Here is a 22,492-nt window from a genome sequence, read left to right on the forward strand (position 1 = left end):
TCTGCTTCATTTAAGTTGCAGGAACTATTTGCCTTCAAGTAAAAGGCCTCTTAGCCGAGCTGCTAGCATAAGATTACAAGGAGCTTGTTTAAATGTTGAGAAGTGAAGAATATGAAATGCAATATAAGTTTTCTTTTAGATTACAACTAAGAGAAAATTGATTATAAAATATGATGCAGATTGAGGTAATATGTCATGTGCATATGTTAGGTGACTGAACTACCTTTTGCTCTGATGCCATATGCTGCACAAAATTTTAAATTGTCTGATGGCCACCAACCTCTCATCTCTCGAAATTCCACATATTAATGATGCCCAACCAATCTTGAAAACTGTATATAAACCAAACTACTGAGATTTTATGCTTCTAGAACTGCTTTCTGTTCTGTATTTAGTACAAAAGAATGGTAAACAAAAATTGGGAACCCGGTCTAGATCAACAATAATGTTTCTGTTCATCTGTTCCGATTGACATACCAGTACGGAAACAACAAAGCAAAGGAAGCAAAACAAGTCCTACTACACCACTCAAAATTCCGTAGAGAAGTGGCCAATGAGCTTCAGATTCTCAACGATTAAGCCTCTTCTGTTCATAGATGAAATGATGTGGAAAAGGAAGCAAAAACCAAATGAGTGCAATTGAGACTTTCTAAGCGACAGTAGCAAAGAGAATCTACCTCTGAATGAACTATCCTTGAACCAGAAATGAAATGCACCATCTTGTCTCTACATTCTTGAAACTCTTAAGAAGGAAGGTAATAGCATCATCACGCATCTTAGTTGGCTATAAGACCCACCAGTGGCTCATGCTTGTGGGAATTGGCAGGCCACCATGACTCACACCGAACATCATTACTGACGTCTGGAGCAACTGTGTATGGGACATTAATAGTGAAAACATTACATATATCAGAAACCTCTCGGTTCACTGCAATGTTCTGTTCTTCTCTGGCTTTAGGGAAATGAGCCCTTTTGTGACCTCCCAAAGCTTGGCCGGAAAGAAAAACTTTAAAGCAGACTGGGCATTTGTGCTCCTTACCCTCCTTTGACTCGCAATCTTTTACAATGACTCCATCAGTTTCCTGCTTCACTGATTCCTGAATACATTCAATCTTGACAAGTTTTCCTGTAGCCTTAGTTTCAGGAGAAAAAATAGCCCGGATATCCCTTTTGCAGCTATCAACCTTCAACCCTATGGAGCTCTTTCTATGGAATGTTTGGTGACCCCCAAGTGACTGATAACTGATGAAGTTTCTATTGCAGATTCTGCACCTGAAATCACCTTTTTTGCTCGGACTTTCCGCGATATCAGAATCTGTAGCTACCACCATCTGAAGGCCAGCATCCTGTCCCATTTCCGCATCAGAAGCATCAAAGTTTGCTTGATTGATTGGAATAGATTTCTGAAATCCCAAACGAGCAGCATCCAATCCAACCCCTCCCATCAGATCCAGACTTGATTCAGCTACAGTGCAATTGGTAATCAATTCACCGTGACCTCCCTTCTCTATCTCAATACCACAGAATTCAACTCCTGATTCGTCATCCAATTGAGGGCTCTTGGATTCAACATCCTTATGAAAACTCTCCGTGGGAACTTCCAATCTAACTTGATTTGCCTCACCATATCCCATTCCAATATCACCTTCACCGCCAGATACACTAATTTTATAATCCAAATCACAAGAATCTAAATAATCCTCTCCGGTTTTCTTTGGCCTTACAAATCCATTACCATCAAAACCATGATAACCCTCACCTATCTCAATTCGCTTACTTTGACACAATGAATCAAACCCATTACATTCACCCCTAGACATCATAATCAATGTAATAGCCACCTCCTCAACTTCTTGCTCAATATCAAAACCAGATACAGATTCATTCGATCTAGAAAAAGAAGAATTGGGAGTGATCTTGTACCTCATTCTGCTAGATCGCTTTCTTCTCACAAGATTCACAGTCTCAGTAGCAGATAAGGCCATAACAACCAGATTAGGCCCTGAACTTGAGACCCTCAACTTCTTATGATGCAGCCTCATGTGATTGCTTAGAGATTTTAATGACAGAAACCCTCTGCCACACTCTTCGCAGTAAACTGCTTTCCTTTCTTTAGCAGAGTGATGCCTCATGTGGCCATGGAGGGATTTTGGTGACCCAAATTCTTTGCCACAGACTCTACATTTCGACGTTTCTTGCATTGAAACACTACCATCATGATTCAAGCCTGAGAATTTCCAAGATTTCTTGGGCTGTTCTCTTAGGCCATGACATTCAGAACCCATGTTGTTGCTTTCAAACTTGACATATTCTTTAATTGATTTTCTAGCTCCATGAATCTTCATGTGACCACCCAACATTTTCCCGGTCAAGAAACTCTTCTTGCATAGCTTGCATACGTGCACCTTTTCTTGATTCTTCTTCATTTGTGCAAACAAAAGAAACCCCAGATCAGAAACCAGGCAAAACCTCAACTTTCTCAAGAAAAATGGCGAAAGATACTTCTTTGACAATCAGGGAAACAAACACACCAGAAAGTTGAAGAATAACAGAGGAGTCAACGAAACCCAGATGAAAAAGAACCTAAATCTAGAGCCTAGTTTTGTGAAGTCTTGGTTTTATAAGGGATAAAAGAGGGAACGGCGTGGGTTTTTCTGATCTAATCAAACCAATTAAGAAAAGTTAAAAACCCCATACAAAGAGTGATCCCTTGCCCCTGTTCTATTGCTCTGCCTCTCTGGTGGAGTACTTCCTTTGCAAGCATAAGCAATGCAAGAGAGATATTGAAGTGAAAGTGATGGGTTTTATGACTCTGCTTTGAAAGTGTCAAAATGCACAAAGAAGCCAGAGAAAAACCAAAGGAAGCCTCTCTCTCTCTCTCTCTCTCTCTCTAAGATAATGAGCTTGTAAGTATTTAAAAGGAGAGAAACCCTTGCATGGAAAGGAAGCCAAGTTATAGGAATGGAGTCATACTCGCTGGTGAGCGTAAAAACCGCATAAAACTGTACTCGCTTGCATTGAATAGGGACAATTTTGGCCACAAAATGATTTGGGATTGATCATGTGATTGCTTGTGATTGAAGAAAATTGTCAGAGTTGCTTTTCGATTCATGTTATGGTATTAGTAGCAGTGTCTTGATTTATTAAACCACTTCCCATTTTATTTTTAGATAAAATCCACCTGCCCTTCTGCTACATCCATAGACTAGGATTGTCCCATCGCAGCAATTGTTTTTATCTGAGTTGGTACATCATGAAGCGATAGACTCACCTTTTCTTGGTGGCATTGTCTTGTTATGCAAGGCTTGCTTCTCCAATAAGCTTACTACTTTCTCTACTTGGATAGTAGATTAAGCTCTCATTGGATTCACAGGTGAATCTGGCTGTAGCTTTTTGGTTGAAGAATGGAGAAGAAACTGGGATTGTTATCTAAACTGATCCTAAAGTGCGATTAAAAGACGGTTTGAGATTGGGCCGAACAGAGGTTAGCTATTTTTTATATATTTTTGAATTGTTTTGATGTATTTATGTTAAAAATAATTTTTTAAAAAAATAAAAAAATATATTATTTTAATATATTTCTAAAAAAAATATTTTGAAAAACAATTAATAGTATACTTTAAAAAATTATGATTTAGAATGCTTGAAATCAAGAGACAATTTTAATTTACATGATTTGTACCTTTCAGTTTATCTCAATTTTCTAATTATTATTTATCACATTATCAAAAACCTCTTTTTCATTCAATAGAACTGCACAAGATCTTCAATAATATGTGATGAGTTTTGTAATTTTAATCAAGACGTCAATACAAAGCATAACAAAAAACCAGGATCCAAGTTACGGGATTAAATAAAAAAAAATCAATTTAATATCAGATTTTTTTCTTATTTTACTCGAGTCAGGTCTTGGATAAACTAATTGCTAGGTTATCCTATTATATCCATGCCATCATGTCTTCTCTTAATTTAAGAAGAAGTTTGGCAACAATTGGAATAAAAAAATCTTCAACTCAGATAGTTTAGTATCTTTATAGATCTGAGATTATGGAGCACAGTTAATAGAAGTGGCCACTGAATTAATTTAAGCTCAAATGGTATTGAGAGAAAATGGGAAAAACTTATGTCAATAGGCTGGCCAACATGGATTATTGTTGATGCATGAACTGTCTCAGGCATACACAGATTATGTGAATTTACCATTTTTACCAGATTCTGGTCTTTTTGACGTAGTTGACTAATTCAATCTCGTTCAGCTCTTGATCAACCTCGACTGTCTTTGATCGTGTTTGACTCCTCTCCACCACCACCCCCTCCGCACCAGCACCGAGCACCACCAGACTTCCTCTACCAGCCAGACTACCTCTAAGCTGCCAAGCAACCCATTTATCATCTCATAATAGGTGCGGATATGAATTGGTATGCGGGTATAGACAACTGCTAATTACAAATTTAGGAATCGAAGAGGGTATCATCTCTGTTTAGATACTTGAAGGAAGGACAGGAAGAGTATCCCAATTTTGAATGTGATCCATTATTGAAAAGCTTAAAAAAACTTGCTTTTGCCCATAAAAAAATGAAGAGAAAAAACAAGGCAGAGGAAAAACCATGACTTTGAACTTGATTTTCGGAGCTGCAGATATTAAAAACAATCCATGAAAGGTTGGTTTAGAAATTAACAATCTCGTTTCTTTTGTCAGAATTTAAGTTCCGAGACGTGGCTCCATACTCCTTGAGCAGTAACAATTTTATATCTAGCAGCCCAGTTTACAGAGAGGCACTTTAGTGCAAGATGCAGATGCTGCGCTCTTTTAATGTGATTGGAGTTGAAATTGTATTTTTTTTTTCCCTTTCTTTTTGCTTGTTTATTAGATAATAGCCCGTGATCCCTGTTTTGGCAAGCAACTTTCTAGATTCAATGCTTCGTCAACACTCCAGCAGTAAATTGGATTAGAGTGCTGTCCATCTCGTACCTTGCTTTCTATTTTGATGATGAGACCACAGATTTAACGTTCTTTTGCTTGTATGCTTCTAGTTTAGTAAAAAACTACTGACGCAATTGCTGCTGGGTTTCCACCCCTGTTGAGCAAGTTGCAAACATTTACACGGCCATCTTTTCTCACAGAATTCTTATATTGTGCTCGAATCTCAACATCGTTTTGCGTTTTGCCCCATCCACAGTTATTATTGCTTTTTTTTTTTTTTTTCTGTTAATCTACCCATGCAGTATTCCGTGAAACAAAAACTGCATATGTAAACTGGAAACACACAGCTCTGTCATGCACCGGTTGCTGTCATCAGTATCAGAACGACCCAACTATAATAACTTAACCAAACAGCCAATTTAGGTTTCCTGTGCACTTCTACTAGAAAGGGAATTATTATCATAGATGAGAGACAACAAGTTTATACACAGTTTCCTGCGCCTGTGACAGACCCCAAGAGTTCCAATTGAATGAAGGAGAGGTAAGGCAGATGAAATTTCATGCAACCATTCTTAAATGGAGGTTGTGAAAAATACAGGTCTGAGATTTAACCAAAAATAATGAACCATAAATGCTGCTAAAACAGCAAAATTGTTCATCGAAGACCAAGTTGCAGGAAAACAAGTATGATCGCTTCCAAGTCCAAGAAACTGCAATTATATAAACCGAAATAAACAGACCCACATAGGCATGCACACACAGTCCGAGGGAGAGAGCTAGCGAGGCTGTTTGCCGGGAAAACAGTGAATAGCACTCAATCTTACTGTCAAGAATATCGTTTCGCAGATATGGAGGTCACTCTTACAAAGCTAACACTAAAGCATCTACAAAATTCATGGGGGCAGGGAACACAAGCAACATTAACAGAAACATTGATAACATAAAAACTATCACCAGGAACATTTGAAGGGGAAAAAAAAAAAAAAGCCAAGCGTGGAGGAGGAACCAAAGAAGATAAAATAAAATGCCTTAACGACACCATTCAATTTAGATGTTGGTCCAAGTGGCCTTACAGAGGGTTGATTAAATTGCAAGATAATTACCATGAGATTGATCACGCAGAGATCAAAAGAAACATGATTCAAGTCACGCTAAACAGCTGAACAAATCACGCACCCATAGCTCTGCATATTACCACGATGATTCCATTGGCACACTCAAGAGCATCAACCACGTCCTATGAAAGTACTTGCATCTTGCAAAATGCCCTTCCACCAACATATTCAAAATTTTGCAAGCAAAATTGGATTTTGCAGTAGTATTGCTAGTAATTGTCTATCTGAAATCCTTCTTAATTGAGCCACATGAACCTTGAAAGGCCAGTCCTGGAAACTGATGACCTACCAGACTCTTGAATATTGATGCCTACAAGAGCCAACTTTAATTTGGAAGGATGCATGGGACAACCACTCTTCCCCAACAATCAACATTGAATAAAGGTATCAGCTTCTTCAAGTTTCAATGACTAATAACATCAATCCCTTGATAATATCCAGTCTTGCAGAACAACAGCATGGGAACCAAACCATCAAGAAAATTTACTGTGAAAATATTACTCTTGACTGGAGTGTTTCCCATCAGTTCCCATATCACGTGGACCATAGCAATCAATGCTGTCTCGATGATGCTCATATGATGTGCATGAATCATCTTGAACATCACAATCATCTGTGTTGGTCCCAGCATCTTGAACATCACAATCATCTGTGTTGGTCCCAGAAAATCCATTAAAATATTTAGGTCCAAGGTCACCAACACAACCATGGTAAATCCCAACATGTGCTCCTGAAAAATCATCTACATCTCCCCCATACTCTGCATCAGTTGCAATTCCATGAACCACATTATCAACACCATCTTTAGAAGCAACAGCTTCATCCTCATCCTCAACATATTCATTGAACTTCTCAGCATGATCCTCTTGACAGTAAGCAGAGGAATCCTGAACAGTCAGAGATTCCACCGCAGAATCCTCATCTTCCTCTACTGTTTCACCCTCAATTTTTTGCCACTCATCATCATCGCTGTCAATATTTAGAGGGTCAAACCTGTTCTGCTCAGCACGTTTCTGGAGCATGAATACATTGAAATAATAACTGACAAGCTCCTTCTTTGTTCGGGAAGGGAATGTTGCTGACAGATGGTCCCAAAAGTTTTTCCCCAAAGAAACAGGATTAGATAAGACCACTTCATGGAAGGCTTGCTCTTCCTCGTCAGTCCATTTATTTGCAACCACCTCTCCCATGTCACAGAACCCCAACCCCTCAAATATCTCCTCCCCAAGGTTCTCTCTAAGTTTCAGCCTAGCTTCTGAGACATGTTGTTTTATGCATCTGATAGAACCTGCATCGGGGCATGCACAGTCATGATTGGTGGCTTCATAGCAGTAATTTGCAGATGCTTCCAGGTCAGGCATGGGAAGGATACAAGTACCCATCAGGTTCTCCTCGTAACCACCATCAATTATGACACCTGGGCTAGATGAATGTGCACATGCAACTTGAAGGTTAGAGTCATCTAGCTGGTTCAGGGAGGTGCTTGAACCCTGGGAGTCCCACTCTGGGACATAAGCTTGATGCTCTGGTCCAACAGAAACCTGCTTCTGAAAAGGGTAATCAAGAGATGAGCAGGCCTCTTCAGGCTCAAGTAAAGCCCTGAGCTGGTGCCCATGATCAAAATATTCTGGGAAGAATGATAAATTATCAGCTTCAAGAATCCCATTGCCCATCCACAAAAAGTGGGGGAAACAACCATTATCACCAGTTTCAAATCCCTTGCTAGTCCCATTTGAACATTCACTGAACAAGTCACTTGCAGACCTCCCTACTTCTTGACACTTTCTAAAACTGTCATCACCTTCATTATCATATTGCAGGTCAGTTATATAAACTAGGGAACTCCGTTAACAAATTAAAATATGGCATGTAATTATGGAAACACAAGAAAGTGATTACAAAACACACTATTGTGTTTTTAATCCCTATAAGATCTGTAGCACTAGAATGTAGCATCTTCTAGAGAATTCGTGAATTTTTTTACTTATAATAGGCAAAAAAACAAACATATAAGGTGCAAAATGAATTTGTTGCACAGAATATCAGAACCACGGCATGCATATTACAATAATCATAATGAAAAGTCTCACCAAAATACTCTTACAAATCAACATTAGAATGATTTCCAATCCAAGATCTATATACCATAAAAGCCAGAATTTCATCCTTAAGTTTTTTGAATATCAAGTCATCAGATTGGACAGGCTAAATGAAACGGATAAAAGAATAAAAGTACAACTCCACAATCCACATTGTAACAAGTTTCGAAGTACAAAGCAATGCAAAAACTCGTAAATAACAGACACCAACAGCAGCTCCTTTACCTGAAACAAGATGTTTCTGGTGCCCACTGTCAAGTGGGAAAATAGGGGCAAGCTGATCAATGTTCTCCATTTGTCTGGGGTGCTTACAAGCAAACTCATATAAATTATCATCAGAAAAAGCACGTTTGTGAATCATTTTAATTTTATCTGCAAATCAGAATATCTTCACTCATATTAGAAACACAGAAACAAAGTAAAGATTCAAAGTATCAGATGCTTTCACGAAAACACAACAGCAGACTGGTTTTCTAGAAATGAAAATATACACTATCCCACAACAATTATGACGTCAGCTGCCTAGAAGGGCGACTTTTCTTACTATTTTCTTACATTTCTGAAAAGTTGAAGGTAGAAAGGTAAGATTCCTTTGACATAAACAGACAAGAAGAAGCTAAGTGGAAACTACCTAAATTACCAAAAGGATAGCGATTAAGGACTTTCAAGCATATGGGAATTTTAGCATCCACCATACTAACAAAAAGGGCCAACATATACTACTATATGTAGCCATTATGCGCTCCCTATACGAACTTCATTTCTTGATATTAACACATTTTTACTTCACACCCCATGAAAAATATTATATTTAAAATTAATTAATGATGTTATTACCAAACCAATTTTTTTATTAATTCGAGTGTAAGAAAATTATTATTTTTATAATAAAAGAAAAGAAAGAAAGGGATAACCAATCAACAATAACCATCTATAACTAAATTTATTACTTGAAAAAAAAAAAAAACTCAATATTGAATAAGCTAGAGGAGCTCGATCTTACCTTTTCTAAAATTGGTCGTTGAACAGGATTGATGAAATTGAAAATATCGAATTTACCAAAAACCCTAATTCACAAATAAAAAATTTATAGATCCCTAGTTTGTATTATCGTATTAGCACAACTTTACAAAAAAAAAAGTAATAAACAAGGGACAGAAGGGAAAACAATTGAATCAAACAGAAAATGGATAACGTTGAAGAATTTATAAGAGCCGTAAATTTTCAAAATTTCAGAAATTTTTTAGAAGTTCAACTGACCCAGATAAATTTAAGCCATGAAATTCAAATATACAAGATTAGACTTGAAGATCGAACAAAACCCACTTCGGAATCAAAGAATCAAGGAGAATCTCAAAACCCTAACCCTAGAAATGAATCGAGAGCACGGCAAGGGGAAAAGGTAGGCTCGCTTGGTAGAGAAAAGAGCGAATTGAAAGAATACAAGATCGAATTGAATCAAAATAAAAGAAAATTGGAGAATTTGGAGGTTGAATTGAATGAAGATTTGGGATCGAAGATTGGCAGAGTTAGGGCACGATTTATAGGAAATTTAGGGATCTGTTTGGTGATCCGAGGAGAGGGTCCTCGAGGCTCGCTGTGAAAAGAGCTGAAAATACCAAATGAGGAAAGGATCTGCAGAGGAATTACGAAAATTGCCACGTAAGGATTCTGGGATCTCAAAGGACAGATCAGGAAAACGACTCGTGCGCTTGTTGTCTTAGCTTAACTAATGATAGCAATGATGATGTAAGGAAGTTTATGGAAAAAACAAAATTTTGACACGTGGAACAGCCTTAGTGGCGTCTTGAAATTTGGCACGTGCAGATACTCTTGCCTTCTGTGTGCAACGTGGAAGACGGTGTTTGACTAGTTCTGAGAAAACGGTGGGCTCAAAGGGGAATTGCTTTTTGAATTGATTTTTAAAAAACAAAATTGATTAATTTATTATGGCATTCCCCCACCTTCAAATAGCGATCTAATTTTATTTTAATTAGCATATACCGGAAAGGTTTTGTATTTTACTGTAGCAATCTACCGTTGAAATTTTAATGTCTAAGGTTTTTTTGTTTTGGTTCTAATAATTTTTAAGGATTTTTTTATATATGTTTTTTAAAATTATTTTTTTTAATTTTATTATTTATCATTAAGTTTATTAGATATTAGATTTTATAATTTATTTTAATTTATTTTTTATAAAAATATCTCGGTCTCATGATATTGCAAGTTTTACGAACTAATTGTGTTCACTTATATTATTTTTTGTCTATTTTTATTTTTTTTTTTAATTTTATCATTTAACATTTGATTAATTGAGAATTGAAATTCATAATTATTTTTTTAATTTACTTTATACGAGATAGATTATTATAGTCTCATGACTTAGGTAATGAGTTTTACAGACTAGCTAGGTTGACTCAAGTTTTTTTTTGTCCTTTTTTAATTGAATTTTTTTAATTTAATGTTTTAACATTGGGTTGATTGACAATTAGACTTTATATTATTATTTTTTGGTTTGCTTTGCTTTCTATAGAGTTATCTCAATCTCCTAACCCGAGTTGTCTTGGGTTATTTTTTTGTCATTTTTTAATTAGTTTTTTTCTTAATTTTATCATTCAACGTTGAGTTAATTGGGAATTGAAATTCATAATTATTTTTTTATTTGCTATATATATGGTTATTACCACGGTCTCATAACCCGGGTCGCGAGTTTTACGAGTTAATCAGGTTGACTCAAGTCTTTTTTGTCCTTTTTTCATTGAATTGTTTTTTTCAATTTGATATTTCAACATTTGGTTGATTGATAATTAGACTTTATATTTTGCATTTTATAGAGTTATCTCAATCTCTTGACCCAGGTTCGCTCAAGTTATTTTTTTGTCCTTTTTATTATTATTTTTTAATTTAATTCTTCAATAGTGGTTTGATTGGGAATTGAGATTCATAATTATTACTATTTTTTTTATATAAGGTTATCACGGTTTTATGACCCGGGTCACAGGCTACATCGATTGACTTAGGGTTTTGTTGTCCTTTTTTTAATTGAGTTTTTTTCAATTTCATCCTTCAATATTAGATTGATTGAGAATTAGGCTTCATAATTTATTTTGATTAGCATTCTATGTGGTATCTCAATTTTATAACCCGGATTATGGGTTTGGTCGATTGACTCATGTGGTTTTTTATGTTCTTTTTTAATTTCATCCTTAAATATTGAGTTAATTGATAATTTAGTTTTATAATTTGTTTCAATTTGTTTTATATAGGGTTATCTCAGTCTCATAACCCAAGTTTGACAAGTTAACCTTGGTTGACTCACTTTATTTTTTTTAGTTAAATTTTGTTTTCAATTTTATCCTTTAAAATTAGATTGATTGGGTTTAATATTTTTTATTATTTACTTTTTATAGGGTTATCAGGGTCTCTTGACCTGGATAGCGGATTTGGTAGGTTCGATCCGAGTCAATCTAATATATTGTCTCAATATTAAAAAAAAATAAAAAAAAGGGTGTCACGTTGATTATTTTTTAGTCAAGCTACATTTTTATTAGTTGTTCATATTGTCTTTGCACTTGCCAAGTCGATCGGGTCAATTCTCATATAGTTTAATTTTTTATGCTAAAAAACATATTAACAACACCTAAGTATTTTTTTTATGTCCAATAAAAATTTGATTCAACCCACAACGTAATGCAAACAATGATCTAGTATTAAAAACCAAAAGACATGAGGTGATAGATTCATTGTTCATATGAATAGAAAACCTAACACATGACATATGCCTTTTTTTCTAACTTTTTCTTTTCTTTTCACTCAAGCCCTTCTATAGACTAATTACAAGACATTAGGCTTGCAATTATGGTAAAGATACAACATTTAGAGATAGGAGACTAAAATATAAAAACACTAAAAATTTATTCATAACCCCACATTAACAACAATTTTATTTTGGTTCAAATGTTTTTTTATTTTATTTTGTAGTCCATGAATTAGAGAGGTAAGAAAGAGACTTGTCTAAAATGATGAGAGAAAAGGTAATCAGTTGGCACCAATTATGTCCATGAAAAAAGATTGATCTAAGTGTCCAAGGATTTTATTCGATGAAAGGAGTTTCATTATAATGTTTTTTGGGCTTTCCCTAGCATGATATGGTAGATCTCGGGTCAAGAATTTTTTTCTCAATAATAGGTTTGATTTTTGGTTTTTCAATTCATTTTTGAGTTTTTGGATGCTATAAATGGGTTTATTTAGGAATTTAGGGTGTTTTTTAGCTCTTTTTTAGGTAAAAAAAAATGGCTGAAAATAGATTTTTAGATCAAAAAATTAGATTCTTTGATTTTTCAGCCACCACCATGTTTGCCGGATTCTAGGAAGATGATGATGTTGTTTGCTTGTTTTTTCTATAAAAATATAAAACAAATAAAGTCTAGACATGACTCTTCACTAGGAGACTCGCAATTGGACTTTGTTTTTTATAGGTCCGGACAATTTGAGTTATCTAAGCCAGATTCACACGCTTAACCTTTTTTATTTTATTTTTTTATCTTTTTTATTTATTTTTTAGTTTAGATTTAAATGCACTATAAAAAGTTATTATTCAATCTTGTTATCTTTCACAAATAATACTATAGGTTTTTATAGAAATTTAAACTTTGTTTTTTTAACTAATATGAAAAACAAATATCATGAGTATTTAATTAACATAAAGTTTATGTTATTTAAGATTTTTATAACATTTTTTTATATATAATTTCATCACATTTATTAATTTTTTTCTTTAACCATATACAAAATATTGTGATATTCTAAATTTGCTTTTAAGATCATAATGGATCTTTGTTTAGAAAACGACACTTGCAATTTACTAAACATCTTGATATTAGGTTGTTCCTAGGTTTTGCAAATGTCTTTTTTTTTTATTATTATTATTAAATATAAGATAGTTTTTAAAAAATATAAAATCGGGTTGGGAGTTTTTAAATTTGACTTGCTAGACTAGGTTTATTAACAATGTCAAAGAATTGCTCGTAACTTGTATATTTTTTTTAATGCTTAAAAAATTTTGGTCCGTGATTGTGAGCAAAATGATTAAAAAGAGAAGACCATTGCTAGCATGTAATAGGCATTCATGATTGTAAGGTCAACTTGTTCCTACTTCTATTTTTTCTATGAAGTTATCCTAACATCAATTTTTTTATCCTTGATAAATATACAAAAGAATAAAGCAAATGAAAGCTTGAAGTGAAGGGAATGTACAACTGGCTTTTTAACAATACATCTCAATTTAGAGAGTGTTTGAGATTATAGTTGATATTTATCCTACCCCAACTATAATTTTAACAGTATTTGGTTAATCAACATAAACCATAATTTTACACGGGTTCCCTAAAAATTCTCTTTAAAACTATTATAGTTTTTTCTTAAACCTGCCTTTTCAAACTATAATCACAATAGATACTATAATGCCAAACACACAGTTGGAATTTAAGTGAGGTGAATGAGATTTGTTGGTGTGATTTGTAACCATTGAACTAAACGTAAAAAAAAAAAACACTACCAGAAAATTATCAAATACCAATGGCAATATCGACAGAAAAAATATCATCAGTAAATTATGATGGCATTTACTGATAGAAAATTACATCGCTATTTCTTTTGAAAATAACAGATAAAAAAGGTTTTGTTGATGAATAATAAGGAAATTACCGATGAAATTCAAAGAATAAGAAAAATTAGATAGTTATTTCCTTGTTAATTTTATTGGTAAATCCGACTTGTCAATACTTCTGATGTATTTACCAATAATAATTTACAATTACTAATTTTTGTTTGTGAATTTATTAATAATATTAAAATTATAACTAGCAACTCAACCCCCTCTCTCCATCTCCCATATTTATTCTTCTTCATCATTTTTATTTTTTGTAGAAAATAACACCTCCCCCCTATCTTATCACAAATCTAGCTCTTATAATTATAAATTTAGGCACCCCAACATTCAGTTTATCAATTTTCCTATCCTAGTTCAATTTATTTTGAAGATTCACCACATGAAGTGAGTAAACCTATCTATTTTTTTTTTTGGCAACCTTTTTTTATGTTAATTGTTTTGTATAGTATATGTAGTTTGTTTGTGTATTTACTTGTTTTATAGTTTTTTTCTAAAAAAAATTATTTTATGAATTTATGATATGTACATGTTAGGGTTTCTTCAAGATTTTAAAAAATTATTTTTGTTTTTCATTTAATGAAATTGAGTTTGATTTTTTAACTTAGGTATTTTATAATGAAAGAAATATTTGGTTATTTAATGGGTTTATTTCACATCTTTTCAATTTTATTGTTAAGTTGAAAAATTTAGTAAGTTTAGAGAAATTTGAATTTTTAAAAATAAAAAATGGTAATGATTAAAAGGTACTGTTAAAATAGATTGAATAAGTTTAAAGTGAACTAATGATAGCTAATTAGTTAGGTACCAATTATTTAATTCACATCATCAATTAATATATGTTGTCATCAATATTCTATATAGGTTTCATAAATAATGGATAATCGTTCTTGAATGTATCGAGTTTCACTTGAAGAGTTATGTATGCATGGATTATTGTAATAGAGTTAAGGATTTTGTTAATTACGTACTATCCAATCCAAAGAATAATAATGAATGCGGTATTAAATATCCATGGTTTGTTGGTTGACTAGGCCGCGAGTTTCTCTCTTTCACGCCCATTAAAAAGTTAGAAAAATACATCAAATTATAGATGGACATAGTGATAATAGAGATAATAATAATAATTTGTCATTGACAAGGTTATAAGATGGTAATTACGGTAGTTGAAGTAATTAGATAATAGAAGTGAGGGAAATGTATTAATAGATTATTTAATGTAAATTTTTTTATAATTTTCTTGAGTTAATTTTTTGAAAATGAAATAAGTTTTTAAATTGACTGAATATATTCATTGTACACCAAACAAACATGGAAATATAATATCCTATAAATATTTTCTTCAGTTTTTTATGCATAACACACAATGTTTTATCTTTTTTATTGCATATCTTTTGTTATTTTATTCTTAAAGACACAAGAATCATAATTCAACAATAATCTTAAAAAAAAAATTAAGAGTTAGATAGATAGATCCAGCAGAGGTTAAAAAAGGAAAAAAAAAATCAAATGATAGGAAAAAAAAAATTAAAGAAAAAAAGCTACTAAATTGATTGTGAGGTTTATGACCATAATAGAAGGATCAAGAGGGTGTATTTGTTTTTTTGTTTTTTTTTTTTTGTAAAAAAATGATTTTTTTAATTGAATTAACATGCAAAAGAAAATAGGATATATAACACAATTCAAAAAAATAATTAGAAAAATAACATATTTCGACGAGTGATATTTAATTAAATTATACTCTAAAAAATATTTAGACATTACATTATACAAATAAAAAATTAAAAAACCGATATACACCCATTCAATCTAGTAATAGGGCCCAGATTAAAAACCACTTTGTCTCTTGAAGCAATTTATATGGGTTTTACTATAGAGAGCAAAGTCATTTTACCGTGAGAAAATATATGTGTGCAGTGAAAACATTGACTTCTTTTAGCTTTTGTTTTATTAATACATTTCAAATTCCATATGGAATTGGTCCTTTTATAAAAAATTTAATATATTTTTAAATAAAAAATACTTTTTAAAAAACAACCCCACTCATAAATTTTTCTATAAAAAATATGGCTAAACCATTCCCACCAAGCATCAGCAGCGAGTACTCGTCATGTGGCTCAAAAATACAAGCCAAAGAATCTAAAATAAAAAATAAAAGCATAAAATAAAACTATCTCAGAGAGTTCAAGGGAATGACCAATGCTGAATTGGCATTCGGAAAGAGTAAGATAACAATGACCTATTGAATTCAACATTTCATTTATGACAGTACTTTAAGCCAAATAAACATCAAATCGACTTTTCTAAACAAGTACAAGATGTAAAGCATAATGTAAAGCATTATGCAGGAAACGCAATGTAAGGCAAAATGTAAAGCATCTTGCTTCCACCATGGCAGTCATGCAGTATCTGCCAAGGTCCAAGATGGAAGCAAGAAACAATGACAATACTCGATAAAAGAAAGGGTAAAGAATCAGATTCATTGCCTCGTACTATAACTGGTTGACCAGTTGCATGAGCTAACCAATCAGCATCTCTCTTATGCAATGGCAGGCATGTCCTTGAGCCATGCATCCAGTGGCTTACCAATTGTGTACACAATGAACCCAATCCCCCTCAGCTCATCCGCATTCACTACATTCCTTCCATCGAACACAAAAGCTGGTTTCTGCATGTTGTCAAATATCCTCTTGTAATCGAGAGTCCTGAATTCATCCCACTCCGTCAAGATGCAAATACCGTGGGCTCCCTTTGTTGCCTCATAGGCATCCCAAGTAACAGTCACTTGCTTAACAGCAGATTTGGGACTCTTTGGCTGGAGATGGAGAGGATGATCCCAATCAAACTTTTTCATGATGAGATCCCTCTGAATCTGGTCTTCTGTGACCTGTGGATCATAGATGTTCAAGATAGCCTTGTCTCCCAGCAGCCCCTTGCACACATCAATCGCAGGGGTCTCCCTTGTGTCGCCAGTATCCTTCTTGAAAGCGAACCCTAAAATGGCAATCTTCTTTTGAGAAACTGTGTTAAACATAGAGGAAACAACACGGTTCACGAATCGGCTCTTCTGGTAATCATTGATCTTGATAACTTGTTTCCAGTACTCTGCTACCTCCGGAAGGCCATTGCACTCACATATGTAAACAAGATTCAGAATATCCTTCTGGAAGCAGGACCCACCAAAACCAACACTGGAACTCAAGAACTTGGGACCAATCCTTGAATCCTTGCCAATAGCATAGGACACCTCAGCAACATCAGCCCCAGTTGCCTCGCAGAGTGCTGACATGGCATTAACAGAGGAAATCCTTTGGGCCAGGAAGGCATTGGCAGCAAGCTTGGACAGCTCTGCAGACCAAAGGTTAGTGGTTAGGATGCGGTCTTCGGGAACCCAGTGAGCGTAGACACTCTTCAATGCCTGGATTGCCTTCTGGCCTTCTGGGGTTTCCCTTCCTCCAATGAGGACACGATCAGGTTGAAACAAATCTTCGATTGCAGTTCCTTCTGCAAGGAACTCGGGGTTTGAGAGGATCTGGAATTTGATCCCTTTACTGTTATGGGTCAAAATCTTTTCAATAGCCTCAGCAGTCTTAACTGGGACTGTTGATTTCTCAACAACTATTTTGTCAGATTTGGACACGTCAGCAATCGTACGTGCAGCACTCTCCCAGTATGTCAGATCTGCAGCTTTACCAGCTCCAAGACCCTGAGTTTTAGTTGGGGTGTTGACTGAAACAAAAACTATATCAGCCTCTGCAACATGCTTCTCCACATCGGTGCTGAAGAAGATGTTCTTGCCTCTGCGCTGCTTCACCACATCATCAAGGCCTGGCTCATAGATGGGGAGCTGGTCACTGTTCCAGGCTGCAATCCTAGGTTCAGAGATGTCAACAACCACCACCTCAATATCCGGGCACTTGAGTGCAATGACAGCCATTGTAGGTCCACCTACATACCCTGCTCCAATGCAACAGATCTTCACCATTTTCCTCCTCTAAGTTTACAACCTGAAGAAGGTAAATTTATTAATCCATCATGATGAAGGAAAACAAATAAAAAACGAGTAAGCAAACTCTAACCTACTCTAGCAGATCAATGGATAAGCAACAATAACGCTTGTGAATTCACAAACCACACACGCACGCACACAATGATGTATCAAATCAGCACATGACAACGTCAAACAACAAAATTGAGTCCATTTCCCACAACACAATCGATACCATTTCAACCCTTTTCAATATGTTGAACTAGATCTAGACTTTGAATCAAGTCCTAGTCCGTCCTGGATCTTAGAAAATGTTGCACTTCTCATACGTTTTGACTCATTTGCTTGAATATTCGATAATAAATGAAATAAATAAAAAAATCTAACACAGCAAACTACAACTTACTACCACAGCCTAGAATGCTAAGATCCGAACAGAAATTAAGAGCTAGAATCAGTTTGGAAGCAGATCCAGTAGAATTCAGAGCTTAAAAAGTCGGTAGATCTTATGACTTTCCAACCAATCAGATCCATTTTTGAAACAACAGATCGAGGAGTAAAATCGTGCTGAATATCATCAGACCTAAACGAATTTCATAATTAAATTAGAAGAAAGAGAGAAATGAAATTGGAATGGTACCTCGGAACGTAAAGCGAGAGATCAAGAGAGTAATTTGTTTGACGTCTTCTGTTAACTGGATGCTGGAATGAGAGCAAAGAGAGAGCGGGGCGATGTTTAAATACACGTCTCCATTCCTAGATCTGCCCCTCCTGTGTGCTTCCCTATTAAATGGTTTTAAGTAAATTATACTTTAATTACTGTATTTATAAGCAATCTGTATTTCGGTCCCTCTATTCTCTAAAATATTAGTTAGTCCCTTGACTTTTAGATCCACTTGTTTTCTTGTCCCTCCCTGAAATACTATTGGTCACTGCACGTAAATCACAGCCATCTCTCTCTCTCTCTCTCTCTCTCTCTCTCTCTCTCTCTCTCTCTCTCTCTCTCTCTCGAAGCTATTATTGTCATTATGCTTGTCGGTGACTCATTGGTTATGTGATAAAGGCATTTTTCTTATGTTTTAATTGATTAAATCTTATCATTGAGTTTTCATTACTTCATCGGGTGATTATAGAAGTCGACCCAGTTAATTATTCCAGTTTGATAAGTTAATTCAATAATTATTTAACTTTAAATTGAAATTTTTTCTTGCCATAATGAAATTTTTTTTTCCAAAAAACACCCCGAATGTTGCTTTAGAGTTTTTTTTTATTATTATTATTAGAAATCATAGCTTGAATAAACTCATTGACTCGTGGATCAACTCGTCCAATACACAACCGGAGCTTTGAGTAGGGTCGATTATGATATTAGGTAGGTTTTATAACTGTATTTTAATGATAGAACGTAATAGATTTGCATATGATCGTAAAACACAGGTGCTAATTAACAAATCTTGATGCAAAAAGGACTAAATTATGTTTTTTCTTAAAAAAGAGTGACTGCAATGCATTACTCCAGTGGGTTTGGTTGCTGTGTAGCTCTCAAGAGCAGAATCCGCGGTCCAGGATTAGGCAGGGGGGGAGGAACAGGGGTAGAAAGGTAAAAGAGGTGGCTTTGATTGGTTTGGACAAAATAATACCGTGGAATTTATTTATTTACGCCTAAAGGAAAGGCGCCCCCCGTTGAAGTATTGGAAGGTTAACTGAAAAAAATTCAACGCGTCTTGGACAGCTAGGATTAGAGAGGCAGTTACCCGAATGGCACTTCCCTCGTAAGTAAGATTCATGAACACAACGAGGCATCCAGGATGTTGCTTCTTGAATTTGATGTGATGTTTGAAAATGTGATAATTATTTTTATAAAATAAAATATATTAAAATATTTTTTATTTTTAATATTAAAATAATTTGAAAATATTAAAAAATATTAATTTAAAATAAATAAAAATTTAAAATATATTTTTTAAAACACGAATACAAATAAAGTTTTTATTTGTTAAGTTTAATTAGTGTGGTTTTTGAGTTATAACTTGTATTTACCTTCAATGGATCGGTTTTTTTTAATCTTTGTTATTAGATTATTTCTTAAAGAGGGGGTTTGCCTACCCTTCTAAAGTTAAGTTTCATTATTGAAATTAATGTTCATTGTGAAGTTATGGTTGAGGTTGTCACTGTGAAGTCGAGCTTGTTTGGCCACTGAAAAATTAATATGGTAAGTATTATTTTTTAATGTTAATTTTTTAAAAAATATATTAAAATAATATATTTTTTTATTTTTAAAAAATTATTTTTAATGTTAAAAAATTAAAATGATATGGAAACATTAAAAAATATTAATTTAAAATAAATAAAAATAAAAAATAAATTATTTAAAAAAATAATTATTTTTAAATCACCAAAACAAATAAAATTTTTATATGTTAAACTTAATTAGTGTGGTTTTTGAATTATAACTTGTATTTACCTTTAATGGATCGGTTTTTTTAGCTTTGTTATTAGATTATTTCTTAAAGAGGGGGGTTTGCCTACCCTTCTAAAGTTAAGTTTTATTATTGAAATTAATTGTCAAAATATTGAATATTTACATTAAGAATATGTTTGGCATGATTGCATCTGTGAAGGTATGATCGTGGTTATCATTGTTATGGGTGAGTAAAAAATTGAAAAACCAATTAAATCGAGAAAATCAGAAAAATAATAATTGAAAAAACCGAACTGTGAAAAAAAAAACTAATTAAAATTTTAAAAAAATTGACCGGTTCGGTTAGGTTTCAGTTTTATAAGCTTGAAACCAAAAAAACTGAACCGAACCCAACCCAACCCAAATAAAAAAAACCAAGTAAAACCGATTTGAACCGACTTTTGTCCTAAAAAACTAAATTGAATCGAAACCTGTTGTTTTGAACCGGTTTCGATTCGGTTTTCGTTTGGTTATCTTTTTTATAAAAATAGAATGGAACAAAAAATAATCATTTCTAATCATTGTCATGTCGAGCCTCTTTGGCCATGCAACTAGGCTGTGTTTTTACTAGGATCTAAATTTTTTTGTTTTAAGTTAGTTTTTTTTATCGTTTTGGAACACTAATATCAAAAATAAATTTTAAAAAATAAAAAAATATATATTATTTTAATATATTTTTAATAAAAAAATTATTTTAAAAAATAATCAACATCATAACATTAAACAATATCATAGTTATATGGGACGGTTAAAAAATAATCTATAGTTAAAATAGGTATTGAAATAGAAGTTAATAATAACGGGCTTGAAGTTTTTCCACTTTTTCAGTTTTTCAATTTTTAGTTATGGTATCCACATGAACCCCACGACCAGCCTTTAATTACTTAAATAGGTTGGGATCAATTTTTTTTACCATAAGAGAAAAATAAATAAATAAATAAAAACCCCTCAATACCAAACGGGTGCTAGAAATGGCAATTACCAAATGGTTTATAAGGAATCCACTTGCTATTTTTGTATAAAAGGAAAAAAAAATAATTGCTTTAAAATCATTACGTTAAATGTTATCTGTGACAGAGAGATTTTATGGTTTTGTGGAGTGATTTTTATGTTAAGATAATCTGTTTTCAGCCTCGAAAAAGTTTATAATATCTAATTATGAAATTAGAAAATTAATGGTAAAATGTAAAATTTTATTTGGAACTAGTTTAAATAAAGGGTCCCTTTTAGTTGGTCACTAGTTTTGTTGCCCGCAGCGGAATGCAGGCATGGATTGGAGATGGTGGTGGTAATGTGTTTTTTAAGTATAATTTTAAAAAACTACTTATAATATATATATATATATATAAAAAGATGTTCAAACTTTGTTTTTCTTAAAAAAATATCTTAAATGATTTTTTTTTTTACATTTTTAATGTAAAAAAATATTTAGATCATAGAAAAATCCTTGATGGTATAATTAAATCTGACCCAACGGGTCAAACTTGAAATCTTTTAATTTGATTCATTGTCTTAATCGAGTGGAAGTTGTCACAACATAACGAAGCTTATTTGGTGGATCTAAAGACAACATGAATGATTGGTTAAAACATGATTTGATTTTTAAAAAATAAAAAATAATATTTTTTAATATTGAAATGACAATTTATTAAATCGACTTAAATAAGAGAAGTGATCATAATGAGCTAATCCGGTTGGCCATTTATCTCTTTCTTTCCCCATGTCTTCTTCTCTCCTTGATTGGACCTTCATTTTGATCGGGTGGGATGAAACTCAAGACTAAACCAAAGAGTTATAAGAGAAATAGAGATTAAATTTAAAATAAAAAGGTGAAAATGTAGGAGTTGATATGACTCGATTCCTCACATAACTCGAGTTTTAAATTAAATTATATAATTTTTTTTCATAATATGATAGAGTTGATTTGATAGATATAAAAATAACTTAAATAACTGTAAAAATATAATTTGTATTTAAGAAATTTTAAAATAATATTAAATTTTAAATTAAATTAAATCGCTTGTAATTCACACTAGCAAACGAGAAAAGCTGCCACATTAGAGAGGTGATTGCGGCCCCTAGATTAAATTTGGTGTCCTTGTCCCGACGAGGGCTTCCGTCTTTCGTGGATCCAGTCACCAATTCTTCTCCTATTCTTTTTTTTTTTTTTAATATCGATGACAGGATGCCTTTTGATTTCACAGGAACACACCACCGAGGCCATGGAAACAAACCA

At 33.4% G+C, this 22,492-nt stretch overlaps 3 protein-coding genes across 4 annotated transcripts; all 3 read right to left on the minus strand.

Moving 5' to 3' along the window:
* Positions 1–432: 432 nt before the first annotated feature.
* Positions 433–3,117, minus strand: LOC118060365 (uncharacterized). Its single transcript, XM_035073577.2, has one exon. It carries the CDS (start codon positions 2,424–2,426, stop codon positions 777–779), a length of 1,650 nt encoding a protein of 549 aa, XP_034929468.1. The 5' UTR covers positions 2,427–3,117; the 3' UTR covers positions 433–776.
* A 2,823-nt stretch (positions 3,118–5,940) lies between these two features.
* On the minus strand, positions 5,941–9,791 carry LOC118060366 (uncharacterized). The gene is made up of 3 exons (XM_035073579.2): positions 9,143–9,791; positions 8,365–8,511; positions 5,941–7,841 (listed from the first exon to the last, which is right to left on the minus strand). The coding sequence occupies exons 2-3, from the start codon at positions 8,498–8,500 to the stop codon at positions 6,538–6,540; spliced, it is 1,440 nt and encodes a 479-aa protein (XP_034929470.1). The 5' UTR covers positions 8,501–8,511; positions 9,143–9,791; the 3' UTR covers positions 5,941–6,537.
* On the minus strand, positions 7,511–18,592 carry LOC118060401 (UDP-glucose 6-dehydrogenase 4). 2 transcript variants are annotated; one of them, XR_012168519.1, is made up of 3 exons: positions 18,436–18,592; positions 16,154–17,814; positions 7,511–7,522 (listed from the first exon to the last, which is right to left on the minus strand). XR_012168519.1 is itself a non-coding variant. In XM_035073624.2 (2 exons), exon 2 carries the CDS (start codon positions 17,790–17,792, stop codon positions 16,347–16,349), a length of 1,446 nt encoding a protein of 481 aa, XP_034929515.1. In that variant the 5' UTR covers positions 17,793–17,814; positions 18,436–18,592; the 3' UTR covers positions 16,048–16,346. The 2 variants fall into 2 exon arrangements, 1 of the variants encoding a protein (XP_034929515.1); XM_035073624.2 differs by lacking the exon at positions 7,511–7,522 and having other exon boundaries at positions 16,048–17,814.
* Positions 18,593–22,492: the final 3,900 nt, after the last annotated feature.

The sequence above is a fragment of the Populus alba genome, chromosome 17, assembly GCF_005239225.2.
Source record: "Populus alba chromosome 17, ASM523922v2, whole genome shotgun sequence".
NCBI classification, from domain to species: Eukaryota; Viridiplantae; Streptophyta; class Magnoliopsida; order Malpighiales; family Salicaceae; genus Populus; species Populus alba.